General features: G+C 37.0%; 1 protein-coding gene across 2 annotated transcripts in view; it reads left to right on the top strand.

Annotated features, from left to right (window-relative positions):
• The window catches only part of UACA (uveal autoantigen with coiled-coil domains and ankyrin repeats), an 87,368-nt gene that overhangs the window by 28,534 nt on the left and 31,637 nt on the right, over window positions 1-27,197 (top strand). The window contains exons 1-5 of one of the 2 annotated variants that reach the window (XM_012801974.2): window positions 11,945-12,366; window positions 15,266-15,399; window positions 19,409-19,497; window positions 22,561-22,625; window positions 23,409-23,466. In XM_012801974.2, the coding sequence (XP_012657428.1) occupies window positions 12,328-12,366; window positions 15,266-15,399; window positions 19,409-19,497; window positions 22,561-22,625; window positions 23,409-23,466 (385 nt within the window). In that variant the 5' untranslated portion in view covers window positions 11,945-12,327. Of the gene's footprint in view, window positions 1-11,944; window positions 12,367-15,265; window positions 15,400-19,408; window positions 19,498-22,560; window positions 22,626-23,408; window positions 23,467-27,197 lie in introns of those variants that run through there. The other variant, XM_012801973.2, reaches the window with a different exon arrangement.

Genomic DNA, 27,197 nt, shown 5'->3' with positions numbered 1-27,197 from the left:
GGCTATTTTTTAGTTGCAGCCGTCATTGTTGTTTGGCGGGTCCGGGCCGGGGATTCGAACCCGCCACCTTAGGTGTACGTGGCTGGCGCCTTAGCCGGTTGAGCTATAGGCGCTGAGCCTAGCACACATTTCTTGAGCTTGTGGGGCTTCTGTGGATCCATATTCTTAGTCTCTTCCTGTGGGTGTAGAGGGGGTCCTCATTTATTCACAGGTCTTAAACAGTGTGGTGTCTCCACTTCTGATTTGGTCTTTGCTCTGAGCTTATGTTGTAATTGCCCTTTGGAGACACCTTTCTACTTGTTGGAAATGGGAAATCGCTGCAAGTTTCTACCTTATTCTCTCTTTTCCTTTTTATCCTTGCTGCAACTCGGCTCTTTCTCTGAGCTCATCTTTCTAATAGTACTTTATCAAATCCAGTTAATGACAACCAAAGTGCAACTTTTATAATTTTTCAACTGAGGTATCCATCTTTTAACGTAACAGTTTTATTTACCACTGAATTATGTGTTTTGCCAATTTTCCAATCTCCAGTAATAATTTCTTTTTCTTAGCTCTCTGCCACCTATCTCCAAAGCCTACATCACGTATTTTTATTATTTTTGGTGATAGTTTTTGTTAGGGTAGCACCATACTTCTGGTAACAATTTTAGCAATGTTCAGCTGTGTTGTAGTAATTATCTCCAAATTTCAGTGACTTCTCAAAATAACAAACTTACGTTTCCTGCTAACTTTATGTTGTAGTTTCTGGATCAGCTCTAGTTTTGCCCCAGCCTCTGGCTGTACCCCATACTTTTTCATTTGGGAACCAAGGCTGAAGGAACAACCCTTATATGATGCATGCCAGTCTCTTGATAAAGTAATGAAGGAAGGAGGCTGGCCCAAACTCGGGTTGCTGTTTAAAGTTTTTGATTAGATGTGGTGTATACTCACATCTGTTCACATTCTGTTGGCCAAACATATCACATGGAGTGTCCCAAAATCAATAACCTAGGGATGTCTGTTCTTTTATGAGACATGCACAAGTCACATGTCTACATATGGATATAGACAAACATGTACATATCTAAAAATTAGCCTATGAGGAAGCAGGAGCACAAATAATTTCAAATAATAATACAATCTACCACAACTTTTGATGATATGCAGTAAATCAAAGTATATCTTTTTATTATTATTATTTTTTTGATACAGAGTCTTACTATGTTGCCCTTGGTAGAGTGCTGTGGTGTCACAGCTCACAACAACCTCAAAGTCTTGGGTTTCCGCGATTCTCTTGCCTCAGCTTTACAAGTAGCTGGGACTACAGGTGCCCACCACAATGCCCGGCTGTTTTTTTTGTTGTAGTTGTCATTGTTGTCTTTAGCTGGCCCGGCTAAGTTCCAACCCACCAGCCCTGGCATATGTGGCCGGTGCCCAAGCCACTGAGCTATGGTGCCGAGCCCAAAGTATATCTTTTTAAATGCAACATCATATTACCTTAATATATCAATCAAGGTTCTCCAGAGAATACAACTAATAGGATATATGTGTGTATATGAAGAAATTTATTTTAAGGATTTAGCTTATGTGATTATGGGAATCCTTAATTTTTGCCCTTAAGGCCTTTAAATGATTGAATGAAGCCTACTTACATTATAGAGGGTCATCTCTCCATAAATCAGGTCAACTTATTACAGATGTTAATCATATTAATAAAATACGTTCACAAACATACTAGCTTGTATTTGACTAAACAGCTGGGCAGTATAGCTGAACTAGGCTGATGCATAAATTTTATTTATTTATTGAGAGACAGGGTCTCGCATTGTCACCCGTGCTCACTGTAACCTCAAACTCCTGGGCTGAGGTGATTGTCCTGCCTCAGCCTCCCAAGTAGCTGTCACTACAGCATATGCCACCATGTCTGGCTCATTTTTAAATTGTTTTGTTGAGATGGGGATCTTCCTATGTTGCCCAGCCTGATCTCAAACTCCTGACCTCAAGCATTCCTTCTATTTCAGCCTCCTAAAGTGCTGGAATTATAATCAGGAGCCACCGTGCCCAGTGACATAAATTTAACCATCGTGTATACATAGTGCTCTTTTGCAGACAGTGAAGTATGAATATAGAGTACTCTCTATTAATAATAGGTCCCCTAATAAGATAATATGCAGATTAGCTTGATCAGAGCTAATACACTAGGTGTATTTTGGCCTAAAATAAGGGTTGGCAAATTACGGTCTGTTATCTATTTTTATAAATAAAACTGCAGTGGAAAATAGCCATGCTTATTCATTACATATTGCTATGACTGTTTTGGTTTTGCAGTGGTAAAGTTGAGTAGTTCCGACAGAGACCATATGGTCTGCAAAGCCTAAAATACTTACCATCCAGCCTTTTACAGAAAATGTTTGCCAGCCCCTAAGATACATTTAGAGAAGGTGCTTGTCTAGTTTAGTGTTTTCATTCAAGTACGAATGTGTACTGATTAGACATTACAGTAGCAGTGTTTCATTGTTTGAAGCCACAAATTTTATTAGAGTAATAGAAATAATTCCTTATTTTTATTGCATAGCCATTCAGATTTTCTTTTAGAATTTAGATGATATGCTAAGTATGGTTTTTGTCAATAAAACATGTGTGACTATTGTTAGGTTTTAAATGAGTATTTGCAAAGCCTTAGGAAAGAAGAAAAAGTACTTTTTCCATAAAATTTATCATTTTAATGTTATTACAATTACAGTTTTCAATGTACATAATCTATTTTCCTTCTTTTAAGAGGGCAAAAAGGTATATTCTGTGCTCAGCTCATCCCCTACTTGTAAATAATTGATAAAGAAAAACAAGCTATTATTTCTCAGTTTGGTTGCTTTTATCTATAAAATTCAATTAGACTATAATTATGTGCTTCCAAACCAAAAAATGAATTTCAGCTTTAGGTAATAGAGAGAGTCTAGGCTCTGGATTCAGACAGTTCTAGGTTTAAATTTAGTGGCCTAAAACAGCTTTTTATTTGCTGATGACTCTGTAGGTTAGCAATTTGGGCTGTGCTCTGCTACATGGTGATTGTTCTGGTCTGTCTGGGGTCACTCTGTGGGTGCAGTCGTCTGGTGTCTGCACTAGGACTGGATGGTGTAAGATGGCCCCACCGATATGTCTGGCACGTGATGCTAGCTGCCATGACTGCATGGCTGGGCTCTTTTTCTGTCATGATCTCTTCTCCTCTAGGGGGTAGTTTGTTCACAACAGTGTGCCAGCAGCATTCCAAGGGGGTTGGAGCGGAAGCATCAAGGTCTCTTGAGACCCAGGATCAGAAGTTCCACAGAGTCAATTCTGCTGTGTTCTATTTGTCAAAATAAGTTTCAGGGCCAGCCAGGCTAAATTCAAGGGATGAGGACATACATGCCATCCTGATATGGAAGAAGTGGCAAAGTCACATTGCTGCACAATTCATGATCCATCACCATAAATTATTTCACTTCTTTATGCACCATTTGGAAAATAGAAATAACAGCATGCTTTAACTTGAAGGGTTCCTCTTAAAGTTTTAACACTTATGTAAGTAAATCCCTAAGAAGTATTCCTTAAGTAATTTTGAAATAGAATGCTTATTTTAAATGTCGTGTTTTTAATTATAGACCTAAATATAAGAATAAGTATTCTTCTCATTATTAATTTGGCCATGTATTTTATTTTATTTTTTGGTCGGTGCTGGGTTTGAACCCACTACCTCCGGCATATGGGGCTGGCATGCTACTCCTTTGAGCCACAGGCACTGCCCTGGCCATGTATTTTTAATGTAGGAGACTTATACTACATATTAAGACTCAAGGAAAGGAAATTCTGTATGAAAAGCTGTGTGGGAAGAGCTATGTGTTTATGCAGAAATACTCATTTGATAAATAAAAGGAAAAGCAATTAATTTCAAATGTGTTTCTAAAACATACACTTTCCTATAACCCTCTTTGTGTGTGTTGTGTATATACAAACACATGGTATATCTTTATATTTCCTATTTTAAAATTTAAAAAATATTAGCTAGAAACGTAAGCCTTGTTTTCCATTTCATTCTTGAAGAATCTTTTAGAGTTCTAGAAATATATTTTTGTTTAATTCATTTTCTTTGCAAAGCCAAGAAAAAGTAGAAAGCCAAAGGAAAAAAAAATATGTTTTGTTGGTTTTCATTGTGGTCAGACCTCATCAGAGGCTGTGTATCTGTTTTGCTTTTTACTTTACTGAGAATAAACATAGAATGCTTCCTAAAACTGTCCTATTTTCAGATATTTGTCAAACACTGGCCAAAATTTTTATTAAAACTTACTAAAGGTATTATTCTGTTCATAGGTCTGTAAGAGGTGGGAGGCTTGATAATACACTGCCTTGGTTTTTACTTTTACACTTTTAAAAAGTTTACTCCTGACATTTAGGTATTTTAAGAACTCGTAAGTTGAAAACATTTTTATAATGTCAAGGAACAAAGTATTTTTTCCAGATAGCCAGTTGCTTAACATTTTAAGGGAATATTAAATAAAATCTTACTTAGCCAGCCTGAGAGCACTATTCAAGATCTATGCATATATTTACTTTGAAATTTAATGTTTCTTTTTTTGAGGTCGGGCTAAATAAATATTATTATGAAGCAAATGATACTTATTAAAATTGGAGAGGTGACTCTTTATCTTTTTAATAAACTCTTTTGAGTGCCAAGACAGTTCTAATATAGAAATAAATACCTGCGGTAGGGAGGGGTAGACAGGCTGGTATTTATGCAGCAGACTAGAATAGAACCAAACTGGGTGGTTAGGGAATCAAAGCAGTGTTTTCTGAACGTTTCTGACTCCAGATCTTTAATTTTTTTTTTCCAGATGTCATACATGCCCATTTTAGATGCCGAAGGGGTAGATTTTTATTTAAATCATCATCATCATCTTTTTTTTGTCCTTGATATTTTATGTTGAAGAATCCAATATGTGTAAAGCAAGATTAAGCCTATAAGTATCTTGGCCAGAGAAATGATAGGCAGAATATAATTTTCCCTTTCCTCTATTTTTTCTATTGAGTCCAAACTGCATACTTTCAAATCAGACAGGGAAAAGATCAGAGAAATGAATGAAGCATAATTAAATAATGATAAGGAAAAATCATAAAGAGAAGAGAGTCAGTTCAGAGAGAAAGAAGCTCGTTATACAGCTTTTGTTTCCCTGGTTTGTTTTAACATTCTTTTCCTTTTCTGTTACATAAGCTCTAATTTGCTATTATATAAGAGGGCCCTGGGATAAATAACCTTCAGACTAAATGGAATGGGGGAAATATTTCTAACTACCGTCAACCCAGTGAACTGTAGAACAGTTTTTAATTGTGCAGCCTAATCTTCAAAGAATGTTTATGCTTTGTAAGCTTTGCTCTCTGCCCTTCTGAATTATGGTAGAGCTTGTGTTGGGTTTAGTAACAGAGAATGTTGGTAATTATGGGGTACTGTAGAAGACTAGAGTACTTGATTAATTAGATATTTGGGGGAAATTTGCTTAAGCGTAAAGGCTGTTTAGTTATTATTTAGATATTTTCTTTTTCCCCTGGAGAAAACTTATATTTAGTGGCTGCTATATTCTTTTTCTTGAAGATCCTTAACTTGAGGATGTGATTGTTTATGACATTTTATTTTGGGGGTTGCTATTTTTTTGTAATAGTTTTTAGTGTAACTTATTGCAAAGTTTATTCAGGTTTTTAGATCTGATGTGAGTGAGGTCTATTATGATATCTATTATGTTAAGATAATTTATTATTGGGGCTGGGTGGTGGCTTACGCCTGTAATCCTAGCACTCTGGGGGACCAGGCGGGTGGATTTTTCTGAGCTCACAGGTTTGAGACCAGCCTGAGCCAGAGCGAGACCTCGTCTCTGAAAATAGCCCGGCATTGTGGTAGGTGCTTGTAGTCCCAGCTACTGGGGAGGCTGAGACAGGAGAATTGCTTGAGCCCAAGAGTTTGAGGTTGCTGTGAGCTATGAGGCCATGACACTCTACCAAGTGAGTGTCAAAAAAAAAAAAGATAATTTATTGTTTTTGTAAACATTTCAAGGCAAGTTAAGAGTCAGCTGGTTGTTGCTCAATATAAATTCTTGGCAGTGAAAAAAATAGTAGTATGTCAGGATATATTATTGTTATTATTATTTTATTCAAAAGTGGCCAAAAGAATTTTAAGAAAAGGCAGTTGCCTTAATCCTTGAGGAAGTCCCTTTTGAAAAATGTTGATGATAAAGCTGGGGAACCCCACATTTTAGATGTGGTTGTCCCTGTCTTCTCTTCTGCTTTTCCTCATTATACATCAGTGATACTGGCCTTCTTTCAAACAGGCCCGACTCCTTCCACTAGTTGTTCCCTCTGCTTGGAATATTGATTCTTTGTCATTCAGATCTTACCATTAAGATCACCTTCTTAAAATAGGCTTTTCTGATTACTCAATCTAACAGGCAAGGCAACCCCCAGTGTTTCACCACATCTTCTTCTTACCTGATAGTTTCTGGGTTTCCTTAGCTGTTTACTTTCTGTCTTTCCCTGTTAAAAGTTCAGCAGGGTGTGATGGCTCATGCCTGTAATCATAGCTCTCTGGGAAGCCAAGGCAGATGGATTGTGTGAGTGCAGAAGTTCAAGATCAGCCTAAGCAAGGGCAAGACTCTAAAAATGGAAAAAAAAGTAGCCAGGCATTGTGTCGGGCACCTATAGGCCCAGGTACTTGGGAGGCTGAAGCCTGGAGTATCACTTGAGCCTAAGAGTTTGAGGTCGCTGTGAGCTACCATGATGGCACGGCACTCTACCCAGGGTGAAAGAGTGAGACTCTGTCTCAAAACATCCCCCCCATCCCAAACCCTGCTAAGTTCCATGGGAAGAATTAGGCTTGTTTGCTGCTGTATCCCACTGCCATGTCTGATGCAAGTAGGTACTTCCTCTAAGTTTGCATGTACAAGTGTGAAAGTTCTTGTATTTTTGCTTTAAATGCCATCTAAATGCATAATATTGACATTTTTAAAGGTACTTGCATTTATACATTTAACTTTTTTCAGATGATTAGAAAAATGGCAAAAACCTAATTAGTAGAAAGAGCACTGGGCAAGAAGTCAAACAACAGGACTGCTTATTATTCCTGTAGTTATTCCTTAACTACAGTTGTCTTATGGCAGATGAAGTTCCCTTATTTCCTACTGACTCAATTTCTGCATGTATAAAATGAGAAACAGGGTTAACTTTTCATGTAATGATGCTGAGGAGGTCATAGGGGCATTGCTGGAGAGGGATTTATAAGCTTAGTCAAGGCATTTTGCTTGTCCTACAAGCAATAGAAAGCTACTGAAGGATTTTAAATGAGGTGAATAGGGCATATGGAAGGCCATATCATCTCTATGGGAATTTTTTTTTTTTTTTTTTGAGACGGAGCCTCAAGCTGTCCCCCTGGGTAGAGTGCCATGGCATCACGCTCACAGCAACCTCCAACTCCTGGGCTCAAGCGAGTCTCCTGCCTCAGCCTCCCAAGTAGCTGGGACTACAGGCGCCCGCCACAGCGCCCGGCTATTTTTTGATTGCAGCCATCATTGTTTTTTTGTTGGGCCCTGTTTGGATTTGAACCCGCCACCTTAGGTGTATGTGGCTGGCGCCTTAGCCGCTTGAGCCACAGGCGCCGAGCCTCTATGGGAATTTTTTGATTTTCTTCTTTTGAACTGCTTTTGTATCTTACCCATAATTATTGTGATATTATATACTGTGTTATAATTGTTATGGCATATTTGCATTTCCCTTAAAGAAAGTGACTAGATTTTATTTGTGCGACTTGATTTTGTTCCTCATGATATATCCAGCACCCAAAATGGAGCTTAGTATGTATCAATTGACCATACATATTAGTATTTTAATGTTGAGTGAAATATTTACATCCTTTTGTTTAGTAAATTTTTACTGAACATATACATTATCTAGCTTTCTAGTAGTTCTTCAGTACATATAAACAGTATGTAAAGTGTGAGATGTTTTTGCTATTTCTTTTATCTGTATTAGATTTTTAAAAAAATCCTAGGGATTATAGACTTTATATTGTGCAAAAGGGATCAGTGAACCCCCTGAAAATATGTTCCCAACCCTGGTTTCTGGCACACAACTCCTAAGACCATTGGGATCTCCAGAGTAATAAGAGTGACTTTTATATGCTAATAAGATGGTGGCTGGGGACCTAGATAGCTTCAGGAGGGCAACTGGTTACCAGAAAGCTCAAGGCATGATTAGAGGATTGGTGGGGACTTTTAGCTCACCTCTCAACCTCCAGGGAGGGAGAGGGGCTGGTGGTCAAGTTGATCACCAGTGGCCAATGATGTAATCAATTATGTCTGTATAATGTAGCCTCCATAAAAACCCCCCAAAGGACAGGGTTCAGAGAGCTTCCCAATTGCTGGACACGTGAAGGTGCCTAAAGCTGTGGTCCCTAACCCCTGGCTACAGACCAATACTAGTCCATGGCCTGTTAGAAAACAGGCTGCACAGCAGGAGGTGAGCAGTGGGCACGAGCAAAGCTTCATCTGTATTTGCAGGTGCTACCCATTGCTTCGTTATAGCACTGCCTGAGCGCTGCTTCTTGTCACATCAGCACTAGATTCTCGTAGGAGCACAAACCCTACTGGAAACTGCACATGTGAGGGTTGTAGGTTAAGGCTCCTTATGAAAATCTAATGCCTGGTGATCTGAGATGGAGCTGAGGTGGTAATGCTAGCTGTCAAGAGTGGCTGCAAATACAGATTGTCATTAGCAGAGAGGTTCGACTGCACAGAGACCATAATAAATCAATGCTTGAAAGCTTCTATCAAAATCATCCCCTACTGCATCCACGAAAACATTGTTTTCCATGAAACTGGTCCCTGATGCCAAAAGGTTGAGGACCACTGGCCTAAAGGATGGTAAGCCAGGAGAGGGCAAAGCAGCTCTGTCCCCCTTCCCACATACTTTGCCATATGCATTGCTTTCATCGCTGCTCATCTGTGTCCTTTATGACATCCAAATCCATGAACACGAGATGTCTTTTGTGTGTGTGTGTGTGTGTGTGGCTGCTTTGATTTCTCTCAGAAGTATTTTGGAGTTTTCAGTGTATGAAGTTTTTCACCTAATTGATTAGGTTTATTCTCAAGTATTTTATTCTTTTTAACGCTGTTGTAAATGGCATTGTATTCTTAATTTTGCTTTTGTATTATTCCTTGTTAGTGTATAGTAATGCACCTGCTTTTTTATTTTATTAGATTATTAAGGAAATGTTCAATTTCCATAAGTACTAAATTTGACTGTTGATATCTGACATTTCATTTTAACACTTCCTGTTTTATTTTTATTCCTCATTTTTTTCAAGTGGCTTGTGATTATCTTTCAAAAAAATTTTTTTTATTGTTGGGGATTCATTGAGGGTACAAGAAACCAGGTTTCACTGATTGCATTTGTTAGGTTAAATTCCCTCTTACAATCGTGTCTTGTCCCCAAAAGGTGTGGCACACACCAAGACCCCACCTCTCTCCCTCCTTCCCTCTTTCTGCTATTCCCTTCTCACCGCTCCTTCTTCCTCTCTCTGCTCTCCCCTTCCCCTACCCCCACTGTGTCATTAATTGTCATTTTTTACAGCAATTTTTGTGGAACTATAGATAAGTCAAAAATTCGTGTTATTTTTGAATATGAGTTCCATTGTGGAAGCAATATAGCGCAGATAGTTGAAAATATCAATGCAGTGTTTGGGAAGGGTGTGGCTAATGACACACAGTGCATTGATGATTTGAGAAGGTCTGTTTTGGTGACTTTCATCTTGAAAGGAGCCACGTGGGCGACCTGAAACCAAGGTGGATAATGGTGAGCTGAAAGCTGTAGTGGAGGCAAATCCATTTCAACATAGGAGTGAACTACCAGCAAGTTTTAATGTTATTATTCCAACTGTATTGGACCATTTGAAACAAATTGGCAAGGTAAAGAAGTTGGATAGATGGGTTCTGCATGAATTAAACAAGTGTCAGAAAAGAAATCATCTTGAAGCTTGTCTTTCTTTTTTTGAGACAGAGTCTCACTATGTGGCCCTTGGTGGAGTACCATGGCGTCACAGCTCACAGCAACCTCCACCTCTTGGGGCTTAAGCAATTCTTGCCTCATCCTCTCAAGTAGCTGGGATACAGGTGCCCGCCAGAACGTCTGGCTATTTTTTTTTTTTTTAATGTTGCAGTTGTTTAATTGGTCCAGGCTGAGTTCGAACCCATCACCCTTGGTGTATGTGGCTGGCACCGTAACCACTGTGCTACAGGCGCCAAGTCAAAGTTTGCCTTTCTTTGCTGTCACAACATAAAAGGCAAACCATTTCTACACTGTATTGTTGTGTGTGTGTGATGAAAAATGGATTCCTTGTGACAGTCACAAGTGTTTGGCACAATGCTTGGATAAAGATGAAGTGCTGAAACACAGTCCAAAACTGAGTATGTGTCAGAAAGAGCTAATTGTGTCTGGTGGTCCAGAGCTGGTATTATCCACTTCATGAAATCCACAGGACACACAAATCTCTGTCTCCTGAGCATGGGCAGTTCCTTATATGGCTTCTATTGTTCCTTACAGGCTTCCCCCTTCCTTTTTATTTCCTTTGCCTTTGCTGTCCTCTATCTAGAAAGAATGTGCTTGCTTTGTTAACCAAAGAACAGGGTCTGGGTTCCGTCCCAGATTTCCTCTAAAGAAAAGTAAAATAGACAGGGTGGTGTCTCTGGGTGCAGTCAAATAAATCCATTGTGATATCTCAAATAGTTTGGAAAAAAAAAGGTCATTGTTTCAAAAATAATACATTATGTATGACCTTACATATTTTACAATTAGAATATGGGCCTAAAGTTTTAAGTTTAAATGGTAAGAAGTGGATTTCTTTTGGAAGTTCATAGCAAAAGTTTTAATTGGCAGCGTGATCTATATGGTATAGCAGCTACCTCCTTCCTCTAAACACTGTGTTAGACTGTTTTGCATTCCCATGAAACAATTTTCCCAAATCTGTCTTTTTGAAAGAAGTATAGGTTATTCTTATGTTATTGTGGTAATTAGAATGTGGTAAAAAAAAAAATTCTGAGCTTGTGGATATATTGACCTTATAATGTAAGGAACATGGGTACAAGTATGGATATCACAGAGAATATGGAGAAGTTGTCTGCTTTGTCCCCAAATGGAATTTTATTTATTGTTTAGCTCAGTGTTTAATGTGTATTTGCCTCCTTTTTAGTATTTAATCAGTTTGTTTGTTTTTATACACTGAATCCAGATAATTTGACTTTCTACTGATAAAATATTTACTTGTCATATTAGGCAGGGTGCTAAACTTGGAAATTAAGAGTACTGAGTTAAATTTAAATTTTGTCGAAAAGTATTCCTCATGATGTATTCTATTTAGTGTTTGGCAGTGCCTCTGGCTCTTCTCATTTAACATGCTAGGAGACAGACTGGCAGCAGTTGTAAGCTGAAACCTGGTTGTATGCAGAATGAGACTGATAGGGGTATGAAATAAAATGGAGAAAATTTGAAAGTGTTACTGTGTGTTTCCTTAAATTAAAGTGTGACACATTTGCTTAAAATAGAATTTTATGTTCTGTTTGTCAAGGCTATTTTATAACTTCATGTTAGATGATTCTAAAACTAAAACTGGTTTTAAATATTGTTTTGTAGAATAACCAAATTTGTTTCTTAACAATGTTGTCATTATGTCACACAGCTTGTTTTGATATACTAAAGTGTGTTTTACAATATGTTTGAGTCATTTTCCCCAGTAGACCTGAAATTAATTACTCAGAGGAAAAGCATGCATTTACAATATATTCTTAGCTGCTCCTTTCCATCACTCAGCTGTCAAGTCCTATGGAATCTAAAATAGAACCCGACCAATGGGAGACAGGCTGCACTCTGTTTACTGGACAGTTCGGATGGGAATAGTTTTATCACGCACTGCAGTGTCTGTGCTGCAGTGTTTAGGCAGCAGGATGCAGAGTGCTAGTCACATTTTCCAGTGGGGGCCCTGAAAGAGGCAACTTTGAAAGACAGCTTCTAAAGAAAAAGAAATAGAGGGAGTTACAGTACCTGACTTGGGCTGTTCTTAAGTGCTGTGCCGCAAGGAAGATAATTTTCGAGCATTATGAAGGCGGAGAAGGATCCTGAAGAGGAAGAAAATATCCTAAGAGATCCAAGCTAAGTGTAGCACAGCATGTGAGGGACGGAGTCTCTTGTTAGGAGCTGGTCTGAGGGCTTGCTTTGTGAGCTGCAGAGATTTGTAACTTAATGCAAAGTAGTTTGCCGTTAGCAACAAGAAACTAAATCCTGCCTATGATGAACTGTTGGTTTTCTTGTGCTCCTAAGAACAGAGTAGGTATCTCAGTAGTCCACTGTAACAAAAGATTCTCGTTTAGGCTTCTGAACTGTGTTCTTTTTAAAACTTTGTACTGTTTTATTAACGTTGGTTTCTTTCTTTTCCTGTTTTCTTGATTTAGCTAATTAGCAGATTGGGGTTAGTAATAGAAAACAAAAGTTCTCCTTTCTTTTTCTGGATTTAAAAAGTATATGATAGAATCTTAGTGACATTGGACCAGAACTGAAAACTGTGTTTGGTGGAGAACTGAAAATCATATGCTAATGTGACACTTCAATTACGTTTGATTATCTTTTTTAAAAGCCTTACATTTGGATTTTTATAACTTGTGTCTTAAGTAGCCTCTTTCTCCACCAGCAAATTTACTTGGAAATAAAGTTGAGATTGTTTTATTGTAATTATAAAGATAAACTAATCAATCTAGAGCAACTGTTTGTGTGATAAATAAAGGTGACCTAATCCCTCAGGCATTTGAAAACACAATGTCTCTGAAGCCTCCATCCTCTACTACTCCCCAAATTGGAGTAAGTAAACTAAAGAAAGCCTAGTAGTTCAGACTTCGAGCCAGTTAGTAGGGCTCCTCTGTCTATACACATAGTTGGCAGTTTGAACTGCTGAAGTTAGGAGAAAGTGGGTTCCTCACCAAACTTAACTAATTTAGAGACACATCGGAAGTCTGCTTGAACCAGGTTTCATTAAAATATTTCAGGAGTGAGTTAAAATGGTAATATAGTCATCATTTTTCATATTCACTTTTTACTTTAAGTACTAGTACAGTGTTTTTTAACTAGAAAATTGATAATGGTGATTTTTTTTTCCTTTTTTGTTTGGAGGGGATAATAGATATAAAATAATCACATTGCTCAAACACTTAGAGGATATGTAGGTGATTTCCCCCGCCAGAGATTTGTTATGGAATTTGTGGGCATAGGATTGGCTTTGTAAGTTAAGTGAAAAATATGCAGATTTCTTTTTGTTCCAGAAATAACACTAGATTAAGCACACAAATTAGCAGTGAATTGATATAATATTTTAAAAGCTAAAATCTTACCTGTTTAGATAAAGTGTTTGCTTCTGTATTCTGACATTTCTGTTTATTGAGCAAAGATCCAAGTTTGTATTGGCTTAAAATATCTTGAATATGTTTTCTCCAATCAGAGCTAATGTTGATATAATTAAAATAGTAGGTATTACTGATGTGTACTCTTATTTTAAAAAAACTTTAATCTTTTAATTACACATGTGCACAATTTTTGTCAAAATTAAAAATCTTTTTTCCCTGAAAACCTTATTGTTGGGAATTCATTGAGGGTCTAAGATGTGTCACACACTGTGTCACCCCCCACCTTCTTTCCTTTCTCTGTACTTCCTCCCCTTCCCTTTCCCCACTGCCCACTGTGTCATTAATTGTTATCAACTCAAGATTGAATACATAGGATTCATGCTTCTCCGTTCTCGTGATGCTTTACTAAGAATAATGTGTTTCACTTCCATCCAGGTTAACACAAAAGCTGTGAATTCTCCATTTTTTAAAATGGCTAAATAGTATTTCATGGTATACATATACCACAGCTTGTTAATCCATTCCCGGGTTGGGGGGCATTTAGGCTGTTACCACATTGTGGCAATTGTATATTGAGCTGTGAAAAATACTGTACTACAAGTGTCCTTATGATAAAAGTTTTTTTTCCTTCTGGATAGATTCCCAATAATGGGATTGCGGGATCAAATGGGAGGTTTATCTTGAGTTCTTTGAAGTTTCTCCACACTTCCTTCCAAAAAGGTTGTTTTAGTTTACAGTCCCAGCAGCAGCGTAAAAGTATTCCTTTCTCTCCATATCTGTGCCAACATGTGCAGTTTTGACATTTTGTGATATGGGCCATTCTCACTAGGGTTAGATGATATAACAGGGTGGTTTTTATTTGCTTTTCTCTAATAATTAAGGATGATGAGCATTTTTTCAGCATTTTTTCTGTCTAGACAAATGCCAAGCAAACATGAAAAAATGCTCATTATCCTTAATTATTAGAGAAAGGTTGAGAGAAGGTTCTGTTCAGATGGTTCTGTTCAGAACCTTGAGAGAAGGTTCTGTTCATCATCTCTCCTCCCCATTGATGTATGGGATTCATTGGCTTTTTTTTTTTTTTAAACAAAAGCAATACATGTCGAATGTAAAAGGAAGAAAATGAAAGTCATCTGCAATCTTCATACTTATTAGGATTTTAAATAGTTAATATTTGAGTCTTTTTAGCTTTTATCTAAGTAGAAGTTTTCTTTGTATCCTAATATTAAGCATAATGAATTGTGTTATCAAATATGTGTGTGTAATTTGCCTCCATAAATATATTTTTCACACTGCTTTTAAAATAAGTGGGTAGTGAGAGGCAGGTTCTTAAAAAGTATACAGAATTCCACTACATTTAAAGGACACTGGGTGTTAGGGAACCAGAGCCAAATCTTTAAGCATGAGTTTCAGAATAGGAAGAGCACCACACTGATTTTGAAACTATGGAAGTCATGGTTAAGGTTGGCCACTTACATCATTTAATATCCCTAGAACCTAGACTTCTCATCTGTTAAATGGAGAGGATAATTTTTTAATAGTTTATTAGAGTTGTTTCAAACATTTGTGGCTGGCACAGGGTTGGTGTTCAACAATTATTAATTTCCTTTTGTTTCCTCAAAAATACAATTTAAAATACTTCTTGTATATCGTGTGTTTTGGGAAAGTCTTATAACTTTGTTCTTGTAGTGAAATTATTATAGAAGGGAGACACAAATTTGGGATGCAATTGAAAATTGAGTGATGTATTAAAGTTACGTAGCACTGCTTATTTTTCCCTTCCTTCTTAATAATATAGTATGCCATGTTTATTTTTTTTTTCCTTTTTGTAGCAGGCAGCGGATTGGAACAAGTATGATGACCGCTTGATGAAAGCAGCAGAAAGGGGAGATGTAGAAAAAGTGTCTTCAATCCTTGCTAAAAAGGGGGTCAATCCAGGCAAACTAGATGTGGAAGGCAGATCCGCGTAAGTATTACTGAATGATAAAAGCACATCTGAAGGGAATTTGGGTAGAACCTTGGGATACAAGTGAATTTTGTGAATTGTGGTTATCCGCTTTTTTATTAAGAAAGTCTTTGCCAAAACCTGCACTATAAAATCTTTCAAACAAATTAATAATTGCTCTCAGTTTAAAAGACTTTCCATCTAGAGAGAGAACACCGGAATGCTATTCAGTGGTCTGGTTGTTTGGGCCCTATGGCAAACCATAGCCTACGGTTATATGGTGTATTTTCAGTGAGAAGCATCTTCATATTCCTTATCATATTTGATCTTTGAAGCAGCTTGCTGAAAAGAGTAGGGAAAAGTTTACAGAGGTTGAGTAACTTGTCTGATTTCTTGAAAAGTCACAGAGCTGGAATCTTGAACCCAAGCTTTCTGTCTTTTAAGATCTGTAAATTATGCTGTCTTTTTCTTACCCAACCCCTAATCTTTTTTTTATACTTGGGTAGTTCATTAAAATGGGAATGTTCAGAGCAGAAAGGCAGCAGAATGACTAACGTGGCTCATGGAAACACTGGTGAGGATTCCACTCTTGTTTTTGTGTTGACCTGAGGAGGATTGGCTTGTGTGTGTGCATATGAACTGTGTGTTTTTTCTCCCAGGCATCCCAGTTCTTCATCACCTCCCTTCCTGTTGAGGGTGGGGAGCAATTGGGTTGCAGGGTAGATCTAGGTTCTGTTACGACCCTATCTCATAATACCAGTTAAACTTTATCTGGGAAGCTTTCCAAAGTCAGAGGTGAAAAGTTTCATTTCCTAAAATTCCTCAGTCTTATACTTGCCTGGGTCTATTCAGACTGTATAACTGGAAACCAGATACTAAATATAGACATGAATATTAGGAAGTGAATAGTTCCTGTTTGATGTGGGTCACTATTTTGGAATGCTCACATATTTAAATAAAGATAGCAAAGCATAAATTAAATAGTTTTTAAAAGCAATGAAGTTTGAAAAGTTTGAAGTTTATAGCATTTCAGTTTTGTCAAGTAGCAATTTGATAGCTACAGAAACTTTGGTTATTTTGGTGAATATTTTGGTGAACCATATTTTTGCTGAATTCAAGCTATTTCAAGCTCCATGATAGGGCTCATGGTATAAATAGTAAACATTTAACATCTATAAGTGACATTGGTTTTTATGTTTTTTCCCCAACACTAACATGTTAAAAGGTGAAGGGCATTTTCTTTGGGATGAGACTCTTCAGTGTAACTCAGATCAATCATACTCATCCATACTTTGAGTATTTTGAGTGAATGGTTGTTTGGGTTTGGGGTTTTTGATCACAGGTTCAGTTTTGAGTGAGTTATTTGTATTAATAGAGTTATAAAAACTTAGCATAATTCGATCAATTAGTTTGTGAAATATTTGAGTAGTATTGATCTTCTGAGTCTTTTCACTATGGAAAGTAGAATTGTTTCTGAGATTCATAGGATAAAATATTTCCTTTTTAAAATTCATATATAAACTATTCTTCTTTAAAGCAGTTTGTATTTAGTTAAGTATACAACATGTTACAAAATATTTATTTGTATTATTTGTAATTATAAATGCAATTTGTATCAAATGTGGGTTTTTGGTTTTTAATTTTGAAACTTAAGATGAAAGTAACATGTGCTTCTTAATCTCAGTGTGGTTTCCATAGTGAAATATTTTAAACCTAGCAATGTCACTGAAAGGATGTTTTCTCCCTGTTCACCTCTTTCCTAGGGTACAGCCCTTTGAGATCCCAACCCAGGATCCTCTCTGCCACTATAATTCCTGTCTCCTATCCCTTTAGTGCGGTCGATTGTCATTTATCCACCCCTGTTTTTATCTGGAATCAATAACTTCTCTTAGGGGAAAAAATGACCTTAAACACTAAGCTCACCTCTCTAGGGCTCTATCCTTCCTGGCATCCTGGAAGGGAGATACCATTTTAGCTCACTGATGCCTGCAAGCAAGTATATTGTATTTTGTGCAGCTTTTCCATTTATCCTCAGAGGTACTGTTTGTCCAAATTACCTATATTTCCCATTATGAGAGCAGAAGTCCATGTCTTTTTTTTTTTGAGATAAGAGTCTCACTTTGTAGACTCAGAGACAAGAGTCTCACTCAGTAGAGTGCTGTGACATTATAGCTCACAGCAACTTCAAACTCTTGGGTTCAAGCAATTCTCTTGCCTTAGCCTCCTGAGTAGCTGGGACTATAGGTACCCACCACAATGTCCCGGCTATTTTTAGAGACAGTGGTCTTGCTCTTGTTCAGACTGGTCTTGAACTCCTGAGCTCAGGCAATCCACCTGCCTGGGTCTCCCATAGTGCTAGGATTATAGGCATCAGCCACCAGGCCCAGTGTCCTTATCTTATTTTTAAAGAAAGAAAACTTAGAATTGATGAGTTGATATTTTTTATTTCTTTTTCTTTTCTTTTTTTTTTTTGAGACAGAGCCTCAAGCTATTGCCCTGGGTAGAGTGCTGTGGCATCACAGCTCACTGCAACCTCCAACTCTTGGGCTCAAGCTATTCTCTTGCCTCAGCCTCTCAAGTAGCTGGGACTACAGGTGCGGGTCACAACGCCTGGCTATTTTTTGGTTGTAGTTGTCATTGTTTGGCGGGCCTCGGCTGGATTCAAACCTGCTAGCTCTGGTGTCTGTGGCCGGCACCTTAGCTGCTTGAGCTGTAGGCACTGAGCTCATGTTTTTCATATCAAAAGAGTATTGCTATAATGCAGTTTTTAAAATTTTCTTTACAGCTCTCTGCCTACATTTTAATCATTGACATACATAGTATCTTCTTTCTCAAGAAGATTCTATAGCATGTTTCTAGCACATCAGCATTGATAAGGCATGGTAGATTTGTTTTGATTTCTGTCCTGTTGTATGTTGTCATTATAATGTTGATATATTTTGACAAAAGAAGTCTTCCAAGTATTGTGAGCTAAGGAATGAAAATAAGCAAATAAAAAATATTATCTCCAAGATTGTTGGGACACCTAGTAACTTTGTTTAAAGAAATTGACATTTCTCCAAAAATTCTAATGCTGTATTGTGTGGTATAATTCCCATCTTTGCCGTTACAGAGAGATTACCTGATACACTCAGCCTTATAGCAATTTAATTATTCTAGTATAAGGAAGTTTATCTGACTCTTAAGAACACTAACTATCTTCCATTCACCAGAAACTCCTACCGTACCTGCCAGCTGGGATTTGATGGGGTACTAGTCAATGTCAGTTCTTACTGCACACAGAATATTTTTGTAAATGTTGAATAATAAGGTATTAAATGATCAAAGAAACAGTAGAATATTTTGGTAACTAGCATCTTGAATTCTTGGTGGCTTACAGTTAGTTTTTAAGCAGGGATTTATGCCTGTTGGTGTGAAACTTTAATCATATAGCTCTATGAGCAAGAGGACCTTGTGATTCAACTAATCATGAGGTCTGTGACTAGGTGGGAGTCACTGGTGCTGTGTGGGAAGAAGGAGGCACCAGTTCTTTTGTGGGTTAGAGTTAAGGGTAGTTTAGTTTGTTTGCTCTGAAGGCTTTTCTGTATCAAGTTTAGTTCCATAATTCTAAATGATCTTTCTTTGGCCTCAGCATTCTGCTGTAACTTCATTCATTTTGCCAGTTTCAGTGTATTTGAAACTAAACAAATAATCTGACATAGTTTTCAGTGCATTTATTAAGCTTCAAGCACCAGAGCTTTGGCTATTGAAATAACAAACAATAGAGTTAATGATATTATAGTATAAATTTTCTCTCATTATATCTGTTATGCATTAGAATATTTCATTGGTTTTAAAGAGGTATTTCTAGAAAGTACCACCCCCTTATACAAATGGGATAGGTTTCTATTTATTGTATTAAATATATAGGTGTTCTAATGTAATCTTTAAAAGGTGTGTTGAATAAAGGGTGACATTGATATAATATTTAAGTTGACCTTTGGTAGTTTCCGTGGCATAACAAATATTCACATCTTTTCTTTTTGTTCAGCTTCCATGTTGTGGCGTCCAAGGGGAATCTTGAGTGTTTGAATGCTATCCTTATACATGGAGTTGATATTACAACCAGTGACACTGCAGGTATGTTTGCTTCCATGCAACTACGAAGTAAGAAGAGGGTACAAACGTTGTCCAATACGAATGTTTTTGATCAGACTTAAAACTTATTTAAAGAGAGAGGGCCTTAAATTTTGTTTTTAAGTAGTTGAGGAAAGGTTTACTTCTGAGGTATTGTGGGGAAAGGTCACATATTAGAAATTTAGGGGACGGGATTACTTCACTGATGAGCATTTGGAGGCTGAAGTCTGGTGCTAGTCTTAGTAGTAGTATAAAATCTAAAGTCTCAGGTTTTTGAAGAATCAGTAGGAGCCAATTATTTTCTGTTTATATACTCTTGAGTATATGAATCCTTTCTATTGTGAGGTCATTTGGTATTTGGATGTTTTTGTGATAGAGAACTAAACTGCCTTGTAACAACATCAACAATAAGAAGAAGAATAGCTGACGTTTTTTATAACTTATATAGCTGTTCTGCTAAGACTTTACCTATATTAACTCATTTTATCCTCACATCAACCCAGTGAGGTTGTGAGGCATTGAGCTGTTAAGGGTCTAGCTTAAGGCCCTTGCGTAGAGGAGTTGTAGTCAGAATCTGTATTCTTAACCATTGCGCCTCACAAGGACCCCATATTGTGTTTGGTTAGCTATATTTATAAAAAGTTATTTTTTATAGACAGTTGAAATCTATTTTTTACTTGGTCTTCTGCTTACACTCACTGGTACCTATGTTTGTCCTTTAAAATTTTACAGCATAAGTTTGTATGTCAAAGGTAGACATTTAAGAATTTGAATATAGCTGTGACTTTCCTTTAGGGAGAATGCTAGTTTTCTGTTCATCAGACTACACATTCTCATTTCTCTGGGGCTCTTGACATTTTCATTCTCCACATTTCTACTTTGTTTATTTAGCTAAATATAGGAGTTGACCCAGAACACAGAATTTTCTTTACAACTTTTTATCGTATGACTCCATATATGGGCAAACAGATATGTTACTGTTAACCATCATTTTGTTTAGAAACAAAAAGGGGGAGGATATCACAGTTGAGATGGTGAGGAAAAAATCTTTACCTAAGCATACATCAAATTCTAAATTAAAGCTCAAATTCAATTTGCTACCTTTGATTGAACAAAAAAGGTTTTTTTTCTTCTTCTTCTTTTTTTTTTTGCTTATATGTGCTTTCTGATGTAGAGGAAAATTTATTTTAAGAAATTTTGGGCTAATTATACCTCTTCAGAACTCTTAAGACTTTATTTACTGTGCTGACTTCAATTCAAACAAGTATCTTTCTTACTTTCATCTGTGTTCTTTCTGCTCTGGATTTTTTTGCCCTGTTGATCTAGTGTTGATCAACTAGTTGTTGATCTAGTGACTTTGGCCCTTCCTCCTTCAGTGTAGATCAGACTCAAATGCTTTCCCAAGCTCAGCTGACTTTATTTGATATATTGCATCTCAACAGACCCTGCTTAGCTCTTCCTGTCTTTTGTTTTTGCTGCTATTTAGTTATATTTTTGTTTGATATGTTTGTCCTAGAGTTATTCTTTCTTGAGGATGAGGTCTTTTTCTTAATTGCCTTAGTGTCTTTTATAATCCAAATATGAGTATTTGATAAAAACTTTGCCATAAACCTTATCTTAATTTGCATTTAATACAAAAGTATATTTAAAATGACCAGATTTCAAGTGAGTGCCATGTTGAGGTCTTTGCTACTTTGGTCTTACTAAGTATATACCTTTGTTGTAATTTATGTAGGCATGCTTTAGATTTCATGTTTCTTTGATTTTTGTACCATATCTCAAGTGCTTGGATGTGGTGTTTTCTTAGCCTTGGGCTGATGTTTTTTATGTGACCGAGTTTCTGTGCAGCCTTGTGTTGAACAACAGGGACTGTTAGCCATGTGTCTAACCCCACCCTTCCATTCCATGCTTGCTCTTACTTCATGTGTATGTGCCAGTTATTATAGTCACTTTCACAGCATGAAATATTTCTAAGGCACTTGTCAATGAACTGAAATTTGAAACGATCACATCTGATGTACTTGTGATTAGAGGGGGGTTGTAAGTTGTACTTCTGCCTGTTTAAAGACTGGGCCTCACTGTATTTTGTTTTAGAAACTGATTAGTCAGCTACACAGAAGTGCTTAGACCTGGGAAAACATACCCACTTACATAAACTCGTATAAAACTGAATGAGAGTTTAAAGCCAATTTATTTACCTATCCAAGATGAACAAAAAACATAAGTTACTTCTTTTCTAGCAGAAAGGTCTACTTGTGAAGTCAGATTATGTTTTAAGGGGTTTGTGAGATTAGAGGGAAATTAAGAGCATTAAAGATTAGAAATTGGAATAGTCTGGTGAAACTCTTACTGTGTCTTTCACCATCCAAGAGAGATGTATGTGTAAAGAAAGATATTAAGAAAAATAACGTTTGGAGGTAGGAGGTTCTCTGCGAGTTTACTTTTCCAGTAGTTAGAGTTAACCTTTCATATTATCTGGTGACCTCTCCTCCCTCCCACCCTTGGCATTTCCTTTAAAATTGCGCATTTTAACATATTACAATTGAACAAGTCTGATTTTCAGAGATATACTTTTATAATTTTAAATTTTAGCTAATGCATAAAACTTCCTTAGGGAATACCCTTTCTATGACTAATACTTATTTCTCCATTTTCAGAATGTGTACTCCGCCTGTTTCTAAATGTTATGTGACATCTAGGTACTCCTTTCTCCCTACCCTTTCCCCATTCTCTTTTTGTCTTTCTCTTCCTCCCTCTTCCCTATGCCAGTATTTAATTACCTCCTTGTCTCAGATACTGCTCCAGGTTCTGGGAATACAGCAGTGGCAAGTACAAAGGTCTTGCTTCATTATGGATTTGTATGATTAATTTTTCTTTCTACCTTACTTGTTTTGATGAACATTGTCTGTTTTAAAATATCAAACTAGGTGAAACATCTTAGCAACAGAAAACATATTTACAAATTGAGTACCCTGTTAACTAATTTTAGAAAAAAGAATATTCTATGAAAATTTATGTATGAAGAAAATAATCCTTTACATATATTTTAAATTATTTCTTTTATAGGGAGAAATGCTCTTCACCTGGCTGCTAAGTATGGACATGCATTGTGTCTACAAAAACTTCTACAGGTAGTAGAAGTGGTTACTACTTTAGCTTTATTATTTTGACTATAAATAATAGATGTGTTTTTACTGTGTTTTTGGAATTTGAGATCAAAGAAAATGGTAGGCTAGCTTTGACTATTAGCTTACAGAGTTTTTCCATCGTTTGCGAAGGAATGTGAACAGTAAAGAGCAAAAACTCTGAGGGAAGTGAATTGCATAACTCAGGGTATTAAAAATAAGTAACAAAGAGTTGACCTTCCTGTTGACATTAGCTGGAGATTGGAATTTGCTGTTGTCTAGAAGATGACAGATAAAGTGATACAACATAGGATCTAAGTAATTTTATACAAACATAGATAACTTAGACCTTACAATATTACATTAACATCATTAGTTAATCTAGCAACCATAAAATTCTATGATCCAGTTGTCTTAGGTTTTAGTCAAAGGCTCCAGAGTCATACATTGCCATAAATATTTTTGCTACAAAGTTTTGCAGAACTCACTTGTTTTTCTGATTCAGTAGTTTGCTTTTAATGCTTGGAAAAAAAAATCCAATGTGTATTTTTTCTATATTCCATGCCTTTGTAATGTACCATATGTTTCCTGTTTGGTGAAATACTGTTAATTTAGTTATTTAATGTTATATCTGTTTCATGTCAAAATATTTTGTGGATTGTCTAATAGTCTTTAGTTTCTTTGATAAGTGGAATATTTTAAGATTAAATAACAGCTGTTCATTAGAGTCTGGATATTTAATTTGAAGGCAAAACTCTCCTCCATTACTAAGTTTCTGTGTTTTAACAGTATAATTGTCCCACTGAGCATGCGGACCTGCAGGGAAGAACTGCACTTCATGATGCAGGTAAGCAGATGTTTCTCTTGGACACAAATATTTGTTGAAATGTCTAGTTTTAACATATATGTGTTTCTATCATTCATGAAGAAACAAAGAATATTGAAAAGTTTTTGTATACTTAAATTTGATTATTAGATGGTACAGCTTAAAAATACTCATTCAACTGGTATTTATAGACCAGTCAGTTTTCTAGATGCTGACGGTACAAAGATGACTAAACCATAGTCCTGTTCTCAAGGCATTCTGAGCACTGTGTATGTGTGTTTGTGTTTGGGAATCAGTAGGCAAAATGGGAAAGAGGAAGACATTGATTGTTCTCAAAAACTATGTTTATCTAATTAATGTGTTTGAACCTAATTTTTCTTATTTGCAAAATGAGGTTAATAATACTGCTGCAATAAGTAGTTATAATTAAATCATACATAGTGTCTGGCATATAGTTAATAGTGGTGGTGGTTTCCATTTAGAGGTATCAGTTCTGAATTTCATATCACAGTACTTTGCTATATTTTAAAGAAGATTTATACTAGTAATTTTATAGGTTTTTAGTAATCATTCTTGTATGTCTAAATTTACCTGTATTGTTCTCTTAAAGAAAGTACTTTGGGCTCGGCGCCTGTGGCTCAAGCTGCTAAGGCGCCAGCCATATACATCTAAGGTGGCGGGTTCGAATCCCCAGCCCGGGCCTGCCAAACAACAATGATGGCTGCAACCAAAAAATGGCCAGGCATTGTGGCAGGCGTCTATAGTCCCAGCTACTTGGGAGGCTGAGGCAGGAGACTCGCTTGAGCCCAGGAGTTGGAGGTTGCTGTGAGCTATGATGCCATGGCACTCTACCCAGAGGGATAGCTTGAGGCTCCGTCTCAAAAAAAAAAAAAAAAGAAAGTACTTTGAAAAGAGTTATATGTCAATGTATTTTCGGAATGTAAGATAGCCTGACCTTTCACCTGACTCATCTAAGTCTTAGGTTCCTATAGTTTACTAGAAGGTCAAATCAAAAAAAGTAATTTGTTCTCTCTTTGCATGTGTATGTAATATATGAGTAAATTAAAATGGTCTGCATTAAAGATGTATTATAGTTGGAATTTCCTTTAAAATGTTATACCTTAATTTTTTTAGTTTTTTTCTTTTATGTACTTTCATGATAGTTTAATTTCTCACTCAATGTATTTTTTTGCTTTCTGTTTTTATATAGAATGGTGTTACTATTTTTGCAAAGCATTCTCACACACTTTATCATTTGAACCTTACATTGACCCCTGTGAATCAACCATAGATTTTATTATCCCTGTGTTTAAAATTGGTACAACTTGACTGATGAATCTTACTGTTTTCAGTAGATAAATCAAATATATCAGGATGGAGACTAAGTTACTGTAACAAAAGAACTTCAATATCAGCTGTTTATTAAAAAATTGTTAAGTGGTGTACATTGGTGGAAGACTCATGGTCTTTTATGAGCTGAATTCTTCTGTTTTCTTCCACTTTCCTTTGGATGTTTCTCCAGCTACAGGTTGGAGCAGAGTTGTAGTCAAGGCCATGTTCTGTCTAGTTAGTAGGAAGGGGAAAGAGCATAGAGGAGCACATGCCCAAAGTCTAAGGCTCAGACTTGGAAATGGTAAATGACCTTACATTTATATTCCACTGATAACAGCAAAGTCAACTGGCTATGTTTATACAAGAGTCTCGGAAATGTAGACTCCAGGTGACTAGTCATGTCCCAGCTACTAAACAGTAGAAGAAGGGGAGAGCAAATTTTGTTGAAAATTATGTTTTCTGCTGTAGTCCAGCCTTCTGGCTTTCTGGACATTCCTAAGCCCCTACTTCGCCCAGAACCCTTCATCACCTCTTGAAGGGAAAGGATACATAAACCCATTCAGTTATTCCTGGTAGCTCAAAGTCTAGACTTTCTGGGTGACATTCAGTTTATTTCTCTCTCTTTCTCTTATTTAGCAAGATACTATTGGAAATAGATGAGCTCAAGCAAGAATTAACAGTTTCGGAACTGGGATAGAAGGAAATAGTGTCTGGATATATGGGACAGTTATATGGCGACAGTTTTAGTTTGTTGCCCTCAGTAGAGTGCTGTGTTGTTATAGCCTACAGCAACTTCAAACTCTTGGGCTTGAGTAATCCTCTTGCCTCAGCCTCCAGAGTAGTTGGGAGTATAGGCATCTGCCACAATGCCTGCCACAACACCCAGCTAGTTTTTCTATTTTTAGTGAAGATGGGGTTTACTTTTGCTCAGGCTGGTCTCAAACTCCTGAGCTAGGCAGTCCACCTGCCTTGTCCTCCCAGAGTGCTAAGATTACAGGAGTGAGCCATTGTGCTTGGCCTTTCACTTCTCTCTTTTTGGCTCTGTGGTAACTCTTCTTATCTAACAATCTATAGACTCAAAGAGAGGACATCTGCTCCTCACAGTTTACAGTAATGGAGCGTGAACTGCGTATGTAAAATAAAGAGTACTTTTCAGAAAGGGGAGAACAGGGAAACACAACAGCAGTCATTAGTCAATAACAACTTGTATCAAATCCTGGTGAGCAAAACTTGCCAAGACTTCTTACAGTAGTCTTGGGGTAGATGTTTGGTTGGCTTCCCTGGATGCACCTCCTGCTCTGCTGCCTTTGTGGCTCCTGGTTCTGCCTCTGGCAGGGTCTTGTCTGTTTCCTCCGGGGCCACAGATTGGATGTTTCAGAATATGTCTTCTGCGAAGGCAGCTTAAGGGCTGGAACAGTCATGAGTTTTAGCTGGCTGGGCTTTTAGAATTTTGGATAGTACTTTTCCCTCATAAGCTTGATAAGTTTTTGGTCTGTTGCCAGCCACTTCCATATGCCAGGAACCATCTCCAGAGTTATTTTCTGGACACACGGTTCTTCACTTCCATATGCCAGGAACCATCTCCAGAGTTATTTTCTGGACACGGTTCTTCACTCTTCTTTATTTCTTGCCTTTATTTCTAGACTAATGATTGTCTACCTCATTTTAATTTTTACCTACTTTTAAAGCCCTCTGAAATAGTAGTCTTGGGTGGGAATATAGCATTTTCAGTTTAATCTTTATGCTAAGACTTGGTCTTTTTTTTTTTTTTTTCCTTTTTTACTTACTGAAAGTCTTTTAGAAAAATTCTGAGCAACATCAGCTTTATATTGTACTGTCTGGTGTAGAGACACAATTGGCTTCAGCACATTGTGAGGTCCCATATATCCAGACACTATTTCCTTCTATCCCAGTTCCCAAACTGGTTAATTCTTGCTTGAGCTCATCTATTTCCAATACTATCTTGCTAAAAACAGTGAGCAGCTGGTATATGCACTAACATACTGGCTGTTTTCTGTTGTTTCACCTGAAAGTGCTCTATACTCACATGGCATGCCTTCTAAATTATCACAAGTGATAGTTTCATTAAATGTTTCAGCATAAGAATAATCACCAGCATGAAATATCTTTATTTACTATCCTGAAATATGTTTACTATCTACTATCCAACCACTAACTCAGTATGGTAAATTTGGGTACTCGGTACAGCAATACTTCACCCCCTGATAGCAGTTTTTGTCTTAGGGCTAAGACTAAGCTGCTATAACAAAAAGACCATAAAATAACAATTGCTTAAAAAAAATTCAGAGTGTCTTTCGTGTCGTATTCCTCACATTCAGATTGGCTGAACAGGAGGGTATTTCAGGGACCCATATTTCTTCTATTTTATAGTTCTGCCGTCTTCCAGGATGTTGTCCTCC

Source organism: Otolemur garnettii, unplaced genomic scaffold (genome assembly GCF_000181295.1).
Source record: "Otolemur garnettii isolate 467f Iridium unplaced genomic scaffold, OtoGar3 scaffold00011, whole genome shotgun sequence".
NCBI classification, from domain to species: Eukaryota; Metazoa; Chordata; class Mammalia; order Primates; family Galagidae; genus Otolemur; species Otolemur garnettii.
The sequence above is the reverse complement of the archived record's forward strand: the minus strand, read 5'-3'. Positions and strand labels throughout refer to the sequence as shown.